This window comes from Pogona vitticeps, chromosome 1, assembly GCF_051106095.1.
Source record: "Pogona vitticeps strain Pit_001003342236 chromosome 1, PviZW2.1, whole genome shotgun sequence".
NCBI classification, from domain to species: Eukaryota; Metazoa; Chordata; class Lepidosauria; order Squamata; family Agamidae; genus Pogona; species Pogona vitticeps.
Window position 1 is genome coordinate 130,337,343 of NC_135783.1, and position 14,919 is coordinate 130,352,261.

General features: G+C 39.9%; 1 protein-coding gene and 1 long non-coding RNA gene across 2 annotated transcripts in view; one reads left to right on the forward strand and one right to left on the reverse strand.

The window, feature by feature from the left end:
• Nucleotides 1-3,134: 3,134 nt before the first annotated feature.
• Nucleotides 3,135-14,919, forward strand: part of LOC144587796 (uncharacterized) — a 28,464-nt gene continuing 16,679 nt past the window's right edge. Inside the window, exon 1 of the long non-coding RNA XR_013542945.1 lies at nt 3,135-3,286. This is a non-coding gene — a long non-coding RNA (uncharacterized LOC144587796). The remainder of the gene's footprint in view (nt 3,287-14,919) is intronic.
• PXDN (peroxidasin) overlaps nt 9,304-14,919 on the reverse strand; it is a 100,781-nt gene continuing 95,165 nt past the window's right edge. Inside the window, exons 21-23 of the mRNA XM_073000947.2 lie at nt 12,797-12,929; nt 11,842-11,955; nt 9,304-10,550 (exon numbers count right to left, since the gene is read on the reverse strand). Of these exons, the coding sequence (XP_072857048.2) occupies nt 10,425-10,550; nt 11,842-11,955; nt 12,797-12,929 (373 nt within the window). The 3' untranslated portion in view covers nt 9,304-10,424. The remainder of the gene's footprint in view (nt 10,551-11,841; nt 11,956-12,796; nt 12,930-14,919) is intronic.

Here is a 14,919-nt window from a genome sequence, read left to right on the forward strand (position 1 = left end):
ACTAGTATTAATTGTGGAAATATACTCCTGGCAACAGCAAAAACCTGGGCATCCAGGCTCAGAGACAAATCCAAGAGCACCCCGAAGCTGCACACCTGAATTTTTAGAAGGACAGATCCAAGTGTAATGTGGATACACGATTGGCTACAGAATCAAACTCAGAGGGTGATGATTAATGGGTCTTTCTCTAACTGGGAGATAACTAGTAGGGTACCCCAAGACTCAGTCCTGGGCCCGGTGCTCTTCTATATTTTTATTAATGACTTGGATGAGGAAGTGCAGGGAATGCTTGTCAAATTTGCAGATGATACCAAATTGTGCAGAATAGCTAACAGCCTAGAACAGATGTCCAAACCCCCAGTCTGTGGCCTGAGCTGAACTGGGCCACAGAGAAAACCTCCCTCCACCCCGCACGTAGTCCCCCCTGCAAGCCCCTTTGCACATGCGCACACACCAGTGCCCACACAACCACTCCCCCACCCTTTTGCGCAAGTGCATGAGCGCCCAAGCACCCGCCTGAGCGCCACACTGCCATTTGCCAGAGCGCCTGCATAAGCACCCTCCCAATCCTTTGCTCATGCACACAAGCATGTGCGCCCATGCAAGTGTGCTCCTTTGCACATGCGCACGAGGGGGTGCCTCGCCTTTCCCAGTTGGTCCGCAGGGTTAAAAAGGTTGGGGACCCCTGCCCTAGAAGACTGAAATAAAATTCAAAATGATCTTGATAGGATGGAGCACTGGGACGAAAACAAAAGAATGAAATTCAACAGGGATAAATGCAAAGTCCTGCACCTCAGAAAAAGAAACCAATTGCACAGTTACAAAATGGCGGATACCTGGCTCAGCAAAACCACGAGCGAGAAGCATCTTGGAATTGTCGTAGATCACCAGCTAAATATGAGTCAACAGTGCGATGTGGCTACAAAAAAGGCAAATGCTTTTTTAGGCTGCATTAATAGAAGTATAGTTTCCAAATCCCATGAGGTGCTGGTCCCCCTCTATTTATCACAGGTTAGGCCTCACCTTGAGTATTGTTTCCAATTCTGGACACCACACTTCAAGAAGGATGCTAAGAAATTGGAAGAAGTTCAGAGGAGGGCGACAAGGATGATCAGGCGGCTGGAAACCAAGCCTTATGAGGAAAGGCTGAAAGAATTGGGCATGTTGAGCCTTGAGAAAAGAAGGCTGAGGGGTGATATAATAGCACTTTTCAAATATTTGAAAGGCTGTCATACAGCGGAGGGGCAAGATCTGTTCTCGATCATCCCAGAGTTCAGGACACGCAACAATGGGCTCAAGTTAAAGGAAGCCAGATTTCGGTTGAACATCAGTAAAAGCTTCCTGTTAGAGCAGTATGAGAATGGAACCAGTTACCTTGGGAGCTAGTGAGTGCTCCAACACTGGAGGCATTAAAAAAAAACTTGGATAATCACCTGGCAGGTATGCTCTGATTGTATTCCTGCATTGAGCTAGGGGTTGGTCTTGATGGCCTTGTAGGCCCCTTCCAACTTCACTTTTCTGTAATTCCGTAATTCTATGATATGCTTCACTACTGCAGAGGACAACAATCAATGTTGTTGACTTACACTGTAGACTCCATCTACTTAAAATGGATGCAGGGGACTAGTTTATAAACTCAAGCTTACAAATCCAACTATAAGTCCTTGAAGCAAAAAGCTTCTATTGTAGGAATTGGCAGATTGTTTTCAAACTAACCTCTCTAAAAATTGCAAAAGATGTGAACTATGTGTGTTCCTTGCCAATGAGCTTATTGCTAAAACAAATACATAGTATGTGAATTCATAAACCTGGCTACTGCACCACTAGCCTGCTTCTCTTTGCAGTGTGGCCCTTGTGGTGTTCTGCTTAAATCAGAAATCCAAATCTGAAGTGTGGGCACTGTGCATTCTCTCTGTGTGCAATTTGGATCAAATGGCTTACTTGCAGGGAGGGCTCTTCCTGGAGCAGGGATCCTGGCAAACAGATGAAGAACTTTTAGTGTGGACTTGTATTACACTTGAATAAGCCTGGTGAACAAACATCTGGTAGATCTTAGGAGGCACAGCGTGAGACAATAAAGCTGACAAGAGTAACTGTCCTAAGGGGAGTCTCAGTTTTCAAATCTGCGTAAGAAAGAATAGTGCCAAAGCTGTGCTTCTTTCAAAGTGGCTGGATGGAGGCTAGGAAGAACAAGCTAGAAGATTATGTCCATCACTCATCAGATTTGGCAAAGAATCCAAATATTCACAGAGACATCTTTGATCAGATAGATAGCTCTCGATCTCTTTTGCCCATGGTTGTACAGACATCGTATTGCTCTGTGCTGCACTGCTTTGTTGAATGTCTTTCTTGTCCCTATGGCAACAGCTAAAGCAAAAACGGTTCTAAGGACAAATGGAAAATACGTTAGGAGAAAACCAGACATTCCACAGGAAGGCAAAGGAAAAAGAGCTCAACAATTTACCAGCAGCAAAGGACGCTGGAGTTATCGTTGAAAACATGCAGAAAGAGAGCCAAGTAGCACAAAGGCAATGATAAGGAAGGAAGGGGGGATTTATACTATTTGGCTTCAACCCTTAACTCTGTGGCAAAAAGAAGAGATGGGAAATTAAGTGAGCCATATCTCAAGGCCAAACTAGAGGCTGGTTCGATAAGTAGCAGGCAAGTACATATTGTGTTTCTTCTTTAATTAAGTGCAATGCTGAAAGGGAGTTTTTCTTGGAATGCAGTGAGCAGGCACGGAAAGCTTATCTCTTTCCTCCTCAGCATGATCAGAGTGAACTCCATCCTACTACATAGCCAGAATACTTGTATGTCCCCCACACTTGTAATTAGAGAGAAACAAGATACATACGTAGCTGCATAACAAGCAAATACCTAGATCAGCCCTGACAGGCTTCCTCCCAAGGTATCCAGACATTCAAGATTAAAAGGAGATTGTGTGCTATATTGTGTGAATGTGCCGTTCCAAACAGTCATACTTTTATTTAGGTCTGCAAGCAAGTTTTTAATTGTCTAGAAGAGCTCAATATTGGAAGCCAATTAACTAGGGAAGGACTCTGCTAGAAGTCATCAAGAAGAGAATGGGCAGCCTTTTGTTGGGCCTGTTTCAGCTCCGGGTTCTTTTCACTCAGCAGATGCTTGGATAAAATGGCTGTCATGCTCAACATTGCCTAGGATTGGAAATCTCTTCTGATGAAAATTCAAGGGTCAAAGGCCTCAGAACTATTCTCATGCCAGCTGTTCCACACAAGGCCTCTCACATTCCTGAAGACCAGGCCTTTTGGTAAGCTCCTGCAGTTAACCTCTTTTGGATACTCAATAGCTAGAGAACAATATTACACACATATATGTGCTTGCATATGCTTGTTCTATAAAAAGAATTTTCTGGACATTCAGTTTATGTTTTGCACGGGGCAAAAAACTTAAAGGATATTCAAAAGAAGAGAGTAAATTGTTCCAAGTGTTAATTTTTATCTGGCTCATACTGAATTTAACTCTTCCCAGAGTAAGTGCCAGCTGTGACAAACAAAGGTTCCTAATTCTTCCTAATATTCCCCCCCCCCCCCCCCGCGGTTCTATAGGGCTCTTAGGGAGATGTTCAAGGACCAGGCTTTCTGACTTGACAAGGGGACTTTGAATAAGAGGATCCTTCCCCAGAGCGGAAGGATCAGCCAACAGTTCTCACCCAGGGGATGCCTGAATGTGTTCACATTCCTCACACTCTTTGGGGAGTCTTTTCCAGGTTCTCCTGGGACCCTCCCTCCCTCTCCAAATGCCTCAATAATATTTATGCCAATGATGTCTTAAAACCCAAAGAAACCATGCTTCCCAGGAACAGGAAGTTTTGAAATCTGACTGGTTTGTATATGAGTCTGGACAGAGATCTTGATAACAAGGCTATATAACCCATTTGTTATGGTCTAAACTACTGATGGAACAAGTGGTAGGGCCTAAACTCTGTGTCTGGTAAATCTCCCATGTTTCTCCAATCTCCAAAGTACCACCTTTGCCTTTTTCCTGAGATCATGCTTAGCCCTTGACATTTGCACAAGGTTCTGCTACTGCATAAAGCGGTCTGCCTGGCATGATCAGTTTCTCTTTGGAAATTAGTGTTTTGTCTGGGCTAGCCACACAATGCTTCCAGACCAGGCCTGAACAAAGCTTAAGCGGGACTACAAAGACTCTTCCAAATCTATATGTTATGCAAGTGTGACATATGAAATGATCCGAGGTTGTCTGACATACTACACTTGCATGATAAGCTTCAGAGTCTTCCCTTAACATAGTATATTTATAATGCCTGCCTCCTAATTTTCCATTTAAAACCTTTTGTAAAGCTTTGTTCCTTAAACAAACTCAGCCATTCTGGAATGAATGTTTTGTAGGCATTACCTGACTGAGCACATTTTTAAACTTTCCTGGATGTTTTCTCTTCCAAAGCCTCAGTAGGTTTTAGCGCAACACTAAGAAGCAGGGGCATGTATTTTGACTGATGTACATTTTAGGTACATCAGCTCACCTTGTGAGCTGGAGCTGGTTTTCAGGAAATGGTCCTTTAATTAATTAGCATGGTTAGTGACAATGTTCTGTTACAAAATAACAAGGTTCAAACAACAGCAGGAAGCTCCAAAAGGTGACAAGTTTCCTTTTCTAACTTGGATTTTCCTCTTTTCTTCTGCATTTCCAGTCTGCCCCTTCTACTATTCTGCCCCCTTCTGATGAAGGCTTTAAGCTATCCCATTTTCTATTCTTTCTCCTCTCTCCAACCCCTAATAAGCTTCATCTGTTTTCTCTGTTTCAATTATTCTTTTTAAATACATACGTATGTACACATCATCATCTGAGCTATCTGTAGGGGAAACCAAGTCAGGGAAACAAGTGATGTCACACAGGTGAAAATGAGGAGAATGTGTGAGTGGAGGGTTCCAGCCTATTACTGTAACAAAACTCTTTCCATCTGTCGTCTGAGGAAGATGACATGTAGCACACGAAATCACAAAGAACACATTTTATCTGTAATGACCTCTATTAATAATGTGAAGCACACAAAGTTTGAGTGGAGCCCAAGGAATATTCAACTTAATCCTTTGGATAAAGGTAGACTCAATGGCCCACCAGATCTTCCTAGTTCAATATGATTAGTCCTAACAGTACCTACAAGAAAAGACCTGGTGAAGACATTTAGAAAACATACAGTACAGTTCCATTTCCACATGGCCAAGAAGTCTCTCAGAAAAGTGCACAAAGATATATTTTTATATGCACAGTAATACCAAAATGCAGATTATCACAGCTTGGAAATTTTACTTTTTCAGCTATAATTATAAAGAATTCCCTAGCCAGCATGACAAGTAACAGTCATGCAGCTAGCTTTAGAGATGACCCGTTCGTGAATATGTGACTCACACCCTTTGTCATACTGGTCCTATGTCATGTTTGACAAGACCCTTGTGCCCCCCTTTCATTGGTGTGGTGGTCTCCCTTCCACTTTCCTAATTCTAAGAGTGGCAGATGAGCACTCCACTAGGCGATTCTAGACAGTGTGTTCTGATGATGATGTCCACTATTCCGGTTCCCCTACAGCCTCTGGGGTCTTGATGCAGCACCATTCTGTAGCTGCTGTGGAATCATTAATAGGGCATGTAACCGACACAGCTGTTGAGGTTGCCATGGTGGTCAACCACAGGCTTCCATGTACCAGAGGAGTTATAGATTTTATTTTAATGGCAGAGGATCAGGTTCTCTTAGAAATTGTATAGCAGTGCCAAACCATAATGCTGAGCCTGATATTACTGTTTAAATAAGTGAACATGACTACATAAAAATGTGACCTGTTTATTGTAAATGAGAAGCATTCATAACAGTGCAAACAATTCTTTGGTAGATTTATTTAGTACAATAAAAAATAACTAAGATTTCACTTCTGGTAGAAGGTTTTTTTTAAAGTAAATAAATATGGAACAATCTCAACTGAAGAAATACTGAGAAAATTATCATTCAGCCATGGGCCACTGTCTCAAAATGTTACACAAACTTTTAATCATCAGGAAAGGTAAAAAAAGAATTGTACAATGTTTGATTTCTTTGAAAACTTTAAAATAAGACCTATTTCCTAATCCAGGTGTTTAATAGCAATAAATGCTGAAATTTATTTCATTTTACATATCTTTTATGTATTTAACAAATACTGTACTGATCAGATATCTGCTTTACTTCAACAAGGGAAACCAGAGGTATATTTGGTTAATGCATAAATGGAAATTATATTCTTAAAAGATGAGATTGCAATCCCATATCCACTTATTTGGCAGTAAAGACCACTGAACTCTGTGGGACTTACTTCTGAGTAGATGTGAATAAGACTGTGCTGCAAAATACCTGAGCAAATTACTTTGCAACAATACAGCATTGGAAGTAAAAGGTGATTACATGCTTTTAAAAAACGTCAGCTGGTTTCATAAAGCCAGCAATATGCCATAATCATAATATCTACCCTCATTTCACAATCTGTCTGAAAACAAATCTGAGATCTGCATTTTCAGTAAAACAAACATAAAAAGGTTGACCCTGATCTCATTTATGATACTGAAAATATGCACTTTTCTGCAAAGGAACAAAGCTTTATATATATATAATTCTCTGCACATGTATACTTGGATGCAAATCCTTCTGTGTTCAATCCCTTCCAAGTAAATGCATTTAGAATTGTACCTCTGAGTGTTCCTTAAAATAAGAAATATCATATCTTCTATATCATCTTATCAAATTTTGCATAATGCTACCACTTACAAGTAACTGATGCTATCTCCACCTAACAAGTTCCTTGGTTAATTTATCAGTTTGAAAGGTATACTGTATGACATTTATCACATGAAAAATGATTAAATGCTCACCTGGGTTAGCATACAAATTAAGTACATAATTTAAAAATGTATTGGCTGTTTGAATATAATGTGATTTTTTTTAAAAAAAAATCTGCTTTACAAATCTTAATGATCAAACCCAGTGACTTCAGCTGTAATTCTGCAAAAATTGAAATTGAGTTGAGACTGGGCTTTAAGGAACACCCCATAATTCATAAATTTAAGACTTGCTTTATGAGATATGCACCATCAACAAAACAAAAGATGTCGGTGAAATGAGGTAAGCGTGTTTTCCTTCACTGATTGTAATAATACATGCTGGTTATAAGAGACAATATTGGAGGTACAAAAGAAAACAATGGCAAATAAATGTAGACATATTCGACAGTGCATTCAAAAAAAAATCTTAACTGGGCATACAGATTCACAAATAGTAATTTTAACATGATGTTGGAATAAGGATGGGAGGCTGATACTACTTCAAAAACAAAACAAGACAAAAACCCTGAAAAATGAAACTAGTAATGTGTTTGTTTTCAACAGAATAGCTACTCCCTGTTTGGTAGCTTATTTCTATCTGATGGATTCATTACAAATCATGCCACAGTACAGCTAGGAATGTTTCTACAGCAACAACTTATAAATCAGCAGACATAATTCTGTGTTCATCTACCCCCCAACTGCCCATTTATTTTTAAGATGGCTAAGGGGCCTTAGCAGAACTTAAGGAGCAATTCCTTTTACACCCACCATTAGCATATGGCAATGGTTCTCATTTTCATGGGTGCAAGACAACATACACAGTACCTTATGCACCAGCCCAGCAAGAGATATACACACACACTGTACCAGGAGAAATAAGTTGCCATTGTGCCACCAAGAGGTGCAGAAATAATATTCCTTTAACAACTCTTTTAACGATACAAATTTAACTAAATAATTCCGCCACCACCCTTTTCCTTTTGTCAAGAAAAGCTCTACCCTTAGACAAGCGGCTGTTAAAGGCAAAGGATCCCTGCTGTTAAAAACAGAGGTGTGACCTGAAACAGACTTAGATCTTGTTCTCGAAACATGGGCCATTGAGACATAATCTACGACCAAGATGTTTGCTAAACTAGGCTCTGAGAGGTTATCAGGCGCATACTGAAAATGAATATGCACTTAAGCTTTTGCACGTACATTCTGCCAAAAAAGGTGCCTGGAGTAGTAATACTGATTTCGAAACCAACATAAAGACTGCATTTGTTTCTAAAGGAAGTGAGACATCTTTCCATAATCTATTTTAATAACAATTTGATTTAATCTTGTGTTCCCTCATATTGGGGACATGGTGGCACTGCAGGTTAAACCGCAGAAGCCTCTGTGCTGCATGGTCAGAAGACCAAGCAGTCGTAAGATTGAATCCACATGACAGAGTGAGCTCCCATCGCTTGTCCCAACTCCTGCCAACCTAGCAGTTCGAAAGCATGTAAATGTGAGTAGATAAATAGGTACCACCACAGTGGGAAGGTAACGGCATTTCGTGTCTGGTTGCGCTGGCCACGTGACCATGGAAACTGTCTATGGACAAAGGCTGGCTCTGCAACTTGGAGACAGGGATGAGCACCGCACCCTAGAGTCAGACACGACTGGACTAAATGTCAAGGGGAACCTTTACCTTCCCTCTAATTGCAGAAAGTGTAAAGAAAACCTGCTTTTCCCATCCATACATGAGGCTTGTGTGTGCATACAAGGTCAAAAATTGTGTAAGAAGCAAATGATATCTTCTATGATGTATACACAATCTTTATCGTGTATAAACATCCAGACGCAGTAGCAATGCACTTAAATCTGGGCATGGGTGGCTATGCACTTACAATAATACCTATGTGCCCACTGAAACTACTAGATTGTTCGTTATCTTGCAGGGAAAGCCAAGTAGTAGCAAAGCTGGGAGCCTACATTTTCTCTTGCTCATTCAGTGACTGCAGAAAAATAGATGGCAAGTGTAAACAATGGTGAAATAAAGGCAGTGATTATAATTATGAGAAGCAGACTTGATTTGTGCCAGGAATCATCCACTACTGTTTAGTTCTCACATCCATTTGCAACTGCAGGTTCAGCCTTGTTGACTACACACAGTGAAGAGGATGAAAGTACCGCTGAGTAGGTGAGAATAATTGCAGCAGGGTGGATAGTGTATGTTGCTGGACTGCAACTTCCATCAAATCTCACTACTGGATGTCTTGGGTTGACATGACAGGAACTACATGGGGGAAAAACATCTGGAAGGGACCACAAGCTGCTCACCACTGATTTTGCTAAGACTCCTCATGCATTGAGAATTTGGAGGAGATGGCTGAATTTCCTGACAGTCTCAGCTATTAGCATCTGATACTCTTTATGTTAAGCTCACATGAGGAATAGCTCACTGGTCCCACTTCAGAGGGTCCTCTGGTTTGCTGTGGCGGAAACAGGGAACATTACTTCCATCTGCTTACAAAGGAGATGGGGAGATTTTCTGTAAGGATTAATACAAACAAGATTTTCTCTACTAAAGGGGAAATGGATCAAATGCGACAGGAAAGGTCCAGAAAAATCATAGCTGTTTATGGGTTGGGCAAAAACTTTACAACTATCAAGGCAGTTGTTTAATGGGATAAGAACTATTTCTGCCCCTTTATATGCACGTGGCGGACAATAGGCATGTGTGTATGTTTTTCAAATGTCCTTTTTCATAAGTATGTAGGCTTGTGCATTAGATACTTTATTGTCTTTTACTATTACAATCTATTTATGTAACAAGAGTCGGAGGGGTATTAAATTTAGACATATGACTTTTCCCCACCTAATAAGATAATATTATGCAATAACACAGGGCAATTGGGGGAAGCATAAAGACATCCAATACTGGCAGAAGGGTGGAAGGAACCTATACCAAAACAAAGCTTCTCAAGTCTCAACATCCTCTCAAAATGGTCACTGCGCATAGGAAGTATTATGTGAATGTCATAATCTCAGAATGGCATCACACCACAACTACTGTAGCTGCCTTAGTTGAATACTAGTCTCAGGAATGTCTTACACCAACCAGCTCCATCAAGGTATGATGGAATGCCAAGCTATACATCCAAGGGTAAGACAATACGTTTTACACTGCAAAAAAGGCAAGCTGCCGGCCTCTTTTTATCCAATTCAGTGGCACCTCATTTCCTTCCACCAGTGTATGAAAAGACAAAAAGCAAACACCCAAGACTGGGACTATAAAACCACTTGATAGAGGTTTTTTTTTTTCCAAAAAAAGTAGCACCAGTTTTCAGTTTATTTGACCTGAGAAAATGTAACACAAAATTGTCATGACCTGTATTGCGTATTCCCTTTCAATATTTTTATACTGTGGACTTAAAAAAAAAGTGGGCAAGAAGTAAAATTACATATTTTCTTACTCTGTAACACCATCACTTGAATGCTGTCCTGTAATGTCTTCCTTCTCTGTTGTGGTTTTAAGCCTACTATTACCTGGATTTGCCATCAGCTGATATCCGTACAACTTGATATGTGACCATTGCAAAGCAGATTTTAGGGTTTATTTTGCTTGCTAATAGTTTGTTTTAAGCAGACAGGACAGCAAACTCCTTGGAGCTTCACAGGCGTAGCACAATCATTTGGTGGACATGACTCCACATAACATGTTATCTGACCAACCTGCATTTGAAAAATTATAGCACAATTTTAGCATGTAGGTACTTGCTCAACAAAGAGATTTAAGATTTGCATTATTTAGCAACTTGCCCATATAACCAATATTACTGACCTTACTCACAGACAGTACTCACTGACTACTGTATACTACAATTCTGAACCCACATATATTAACATGATCAGTTACCTACTGCAACAAAATCAAAGGGGTGTGGGTTTTTTTTGCTTCAGACCTATAGGGAGGAATTTCTCTGTAACTCACAGATGTGTCCATATAATCACAGATTAGGAGACACCTCCTTTAGCTCAATGGACACAGCAGACAGGAAGCTACCATGGTCACCGAAATTCTCCGTATGTACAAAATTCTAGAGATCACAATTAACAACTACTTTAGCCTCAAGACTCATTAAAACACATTTCTGAAAGGACACAGTCTGCCACCTGAATGAGATGTGGATTACAGAGTTTTATTCTGTAATTTGCCTAATTTATTTTGCTCTTACGGTCACAGGAAGGGCCAAAAGACATACTGGGCACTGAAACCGTGTCCCCTGAACTGCCATAAATTCAACCAAACCTGGGGCTTTCATAATACGTGCCAATCAATTTTAGGCTAGCAGAAACATTACTGGCTTTCTTCTACATTTTCAATACCTATTCAAATCAAGCTACATGAATTATGCAATATTTTGTGTGACCTAGATTTAGGTGCTAGATATGACACCTGTATAAAGAAGACAATGAAAATTCTGTAATCAGCAGAAACACTGCTTGTGGAATTACACCATTGACAAAAATGATACAACACATTAGCAAGCACTGCTGAAACACTTTCAAGCTTATCATCAGAGTCATCAGGGCTAAAAGAAGTACTCTCTTTTTTAAAACGAAGAAGAAAAAGTTAAGATTCTCAAGAAGCCTCTAATGAAGAAGCAAGACAGTAAGATGAGCAGAAGTTAGCCTTTTTGACAGTAAAAATAGCTGAGGCCAAAACAGCAAGCAAAACAAAGCTCTGCTTGTTAGTATCCTTAATTCCTACGTTTGTGTCCAAGACTAAGTACAAAAACTAGGATACTAGTGGCATAAACTGCAAATAGAAAGATGTATTCAAACCATACACTGCAAGATCAGAACAAGGATGCAATTCTATGCACATTTTACCTGCAGATAAGACTCCACTGAACAGAATGGAATATATATATTAAAATGTGCACAGTACTGTACAGAATGGGATACATATTCTAAATACATAGTTTGTTAAACTTTGAAAATGAATGTTCTGGCCCCTCACCTTGCATTCACATACGGTGCATGGATCTTTTTTCCAAGTTTCATTACTGGAATAAGATTTACCAGTTTCGTCAGTGCACTCAGTTCTACTGAGCCGTGATTCAAGTTTCTTTATCTGAAGATATAAAAAAACTTTTTTATCTTTCTGTGCCAAAAGGATTCTATTCTTTTTTTTTTTTTTTTGCATAGGACCCAGCAGTATGAGAGAAATATATTCCTTTAAGGACTCAGATTATATCAAGCTACTGAGCAATTATATATCTGCATATTCAAATGTTGCACTGCTAAAATAATAGGACAGCACTGTAAATATTTAAACCTTGCCTCTAGTAGAGGGGAAACACTGCATACAGCAATCTGTTGCTTGGTCCAAGTGATTTACATCAAGATTGTTACCCACAGTTATCCAGCACTACAATATCTACTGGCTTTCTAAAATCTATGTACTGGGCCCCAAGAAATTTGGTACTGGTTACTAGCTTAGTTCCTGTCAGGTTTATGGGCTGCTCTCAATTTCTACTTCCATCAGCCACATTTGAAATCTCCATCATGTTTTTGTGAGAGGTTCTTAGTATTTTTGCATGCATTTGTTCTACTGAAATGCAGCACCAAGTGACTGGCAATATGTTCAGAGCACTGGCAGGTATTTTTGTGTTATATAGAAGCTGGTATCTGAAATAATCAGTAAAAGTCTGATTTCAACAGATCATTTCCATGAACAGAGTGGCATACGATGTAGCAGGTATTTTTACCAATGGAACAATTTTCACCTCTTCTCTTTTCTGCAATCTTAGTGCCATGTTCTACACTGATCTGGGAGGTCAACCTATTGTCTAGAGCAGATTTTCGGAGGCAAAAGAAAGAAGGGTAATTGATAACAATTACAACAACCTTCCATTAGTGAAGTAAAAACATATTCTATGCCATACAGTCTATTATGAACCTTTTATATTCACCTGTTTTCTGAGGTCTGTAATGGTTTTCTGCATGTCTCCAACAAATTCTTTGAAGTCATTCATTATGGGAGCTTTCTTGCGCTCATCAAGAGATGAAATGGTGCTATTAAAAAGTGCATTTTCCCTTGCAAAACTGTAAGAACAAATGAAAGTAATCAGTCTGTGGAGGAAGCAAGGCCGTCAATTGTTTTTAAAATGTGTATATTTAAATAAGCATTGTTCACTATGCCTAATGAACATGGCCAGTGTACTGAATGGACTTCATAACCTAACTTGCTCAGAGTTAGAAACATAAAGTAGTTCAGCCTTAACAAAGTGGCCATATACAACTGAGAGCTAGTGGGATTTAATTGGCAGACTGCTGGATTACTCTACCATGTAATTGTCCTTTCACTAGTTATTACTCAAGCCAAGCCTGCCTCATAGGGCTGCTGGCAGATCCTGCTCTCCTCTGCCCTTGTGAGGAAAACTACATAAAGTATGTACCCCAGCACTACATAAGCTATGTGTGGGCACAATGTGTTCTGACTGCTATCTTCAGAAAACAATAAATAATATTTAAACAAAAATTAGTTAAGAAAACAGAAAGAAATGAAAAGGTTCAGTTAATAGGTTAAATTATTTATTTATTGGGTATAGAAATCCAAGAAATAAATAAAAAACTCAGAATGATGTTCAGTCTGTCAGATTCTTTATCATATAGGTTCCACTTCTTTATAATTTAAATGTATTCATTCTTTTATATATACAATATGGATACTTGTCTCGACACAGGTTCGAAGAAGACCATAGTATTATTTAAGGCTTCTTCACAAAACTGACCTCTCTAATGATCAGCATCAACTCTAACTAACACACAGCTCTGACTTAGATGGATTTAAGTATTTAACTCATAATTCACACAAAGCTCTTACTGCCTCTTTCTCTTATACACTCCTAACCTTTATATATAAAACAATATCTCTCCAGCCAATAATCATACCAATAAATCAGTTCATAGTTTCATTCATTATATACCTCTCAACTGTTTTAACTGGCAGTCCTTGCACACAATCAACTGATAACTGTCAATCAAACCTCAGTCACTTATCATGTATGCAGATTCACACTACAGTATGCACAAAATATATTTACAGTATAAAATCCCCACACCTCATTAACTAAAGATGCATTGGTTGAATCCTCTTGGTGTAACTTACATGTGTAACCCAGATGATGTAGCGAAGTGTGCACTCTCTGGGCAGTTAACAATTTTATTATGCAGGCTACACATTTACCACTACCACCCCACATGTTGGGCATTCAATTTACTAACCTCAGAAGGATGGAAGGCTGAGTCAACCTTGATCTGGCTATCTGAGCCCATCAGAATCAAATTCAGATTGTGAACAGAGTCTTGGCTGAAGTAATGCAGTTTAACCACTGTGCTAAAAGGCTCCTAAGTCATTTGACAAAAGGAATATTTAATTTAAATTAATTGAAAGCTTCATGTTCTCCTCCCTTTCAGTTTCTGAGGCTCCCTAGGGTTTCCTTTTGTTCTGGGGAAGCTTTTGGGAGCCTCGAGACAGGGGAGGAGTGGCAATCACTGCTAGCGGCCCCAGCGACAGAATCTGGTGGTGATTTTTGTCTATTAAAGCAATGGTCCCCAACCTTCTCTGACCCATGGAGCAGTTGGGGGCAGGGTCCATGCATAGGGGGAAGCCCTTGCACTTGAGGGGGCGGCAGGTGGGCAGGCCGTGTATGCTGCGGGTGTGGGAGATTTGTCTCTGCAGCCTGGTCCTGCCAAGGCCTGGCACCGGGCCATGGATCGGGGGTTGGGGACCCCTGTATTAAAGACTCTATCCCCCTTGAGCTGTAGGCACCCAAAGGTTTTGCTGGGGCAAAAAAAGAGCCTCAGAACCTTAAATGGGGCATGGATATAAATTGTTCAGATAATTTAACGTATATAAAGTGGTGCCCCGCAAGACGAATGTAATTCGTTCCGCGAGAATCGCTATCTTTTGAAAAAATCATCTTGTGAAGTTCCCTATGGGAACCTCGCAAGGTAAATAAAATTTATTTGTCTTGCGAGGCACCGGTCTCAGGGGGGAAAAAATCCATCTTGCGAAGCATTGTCATAGAAG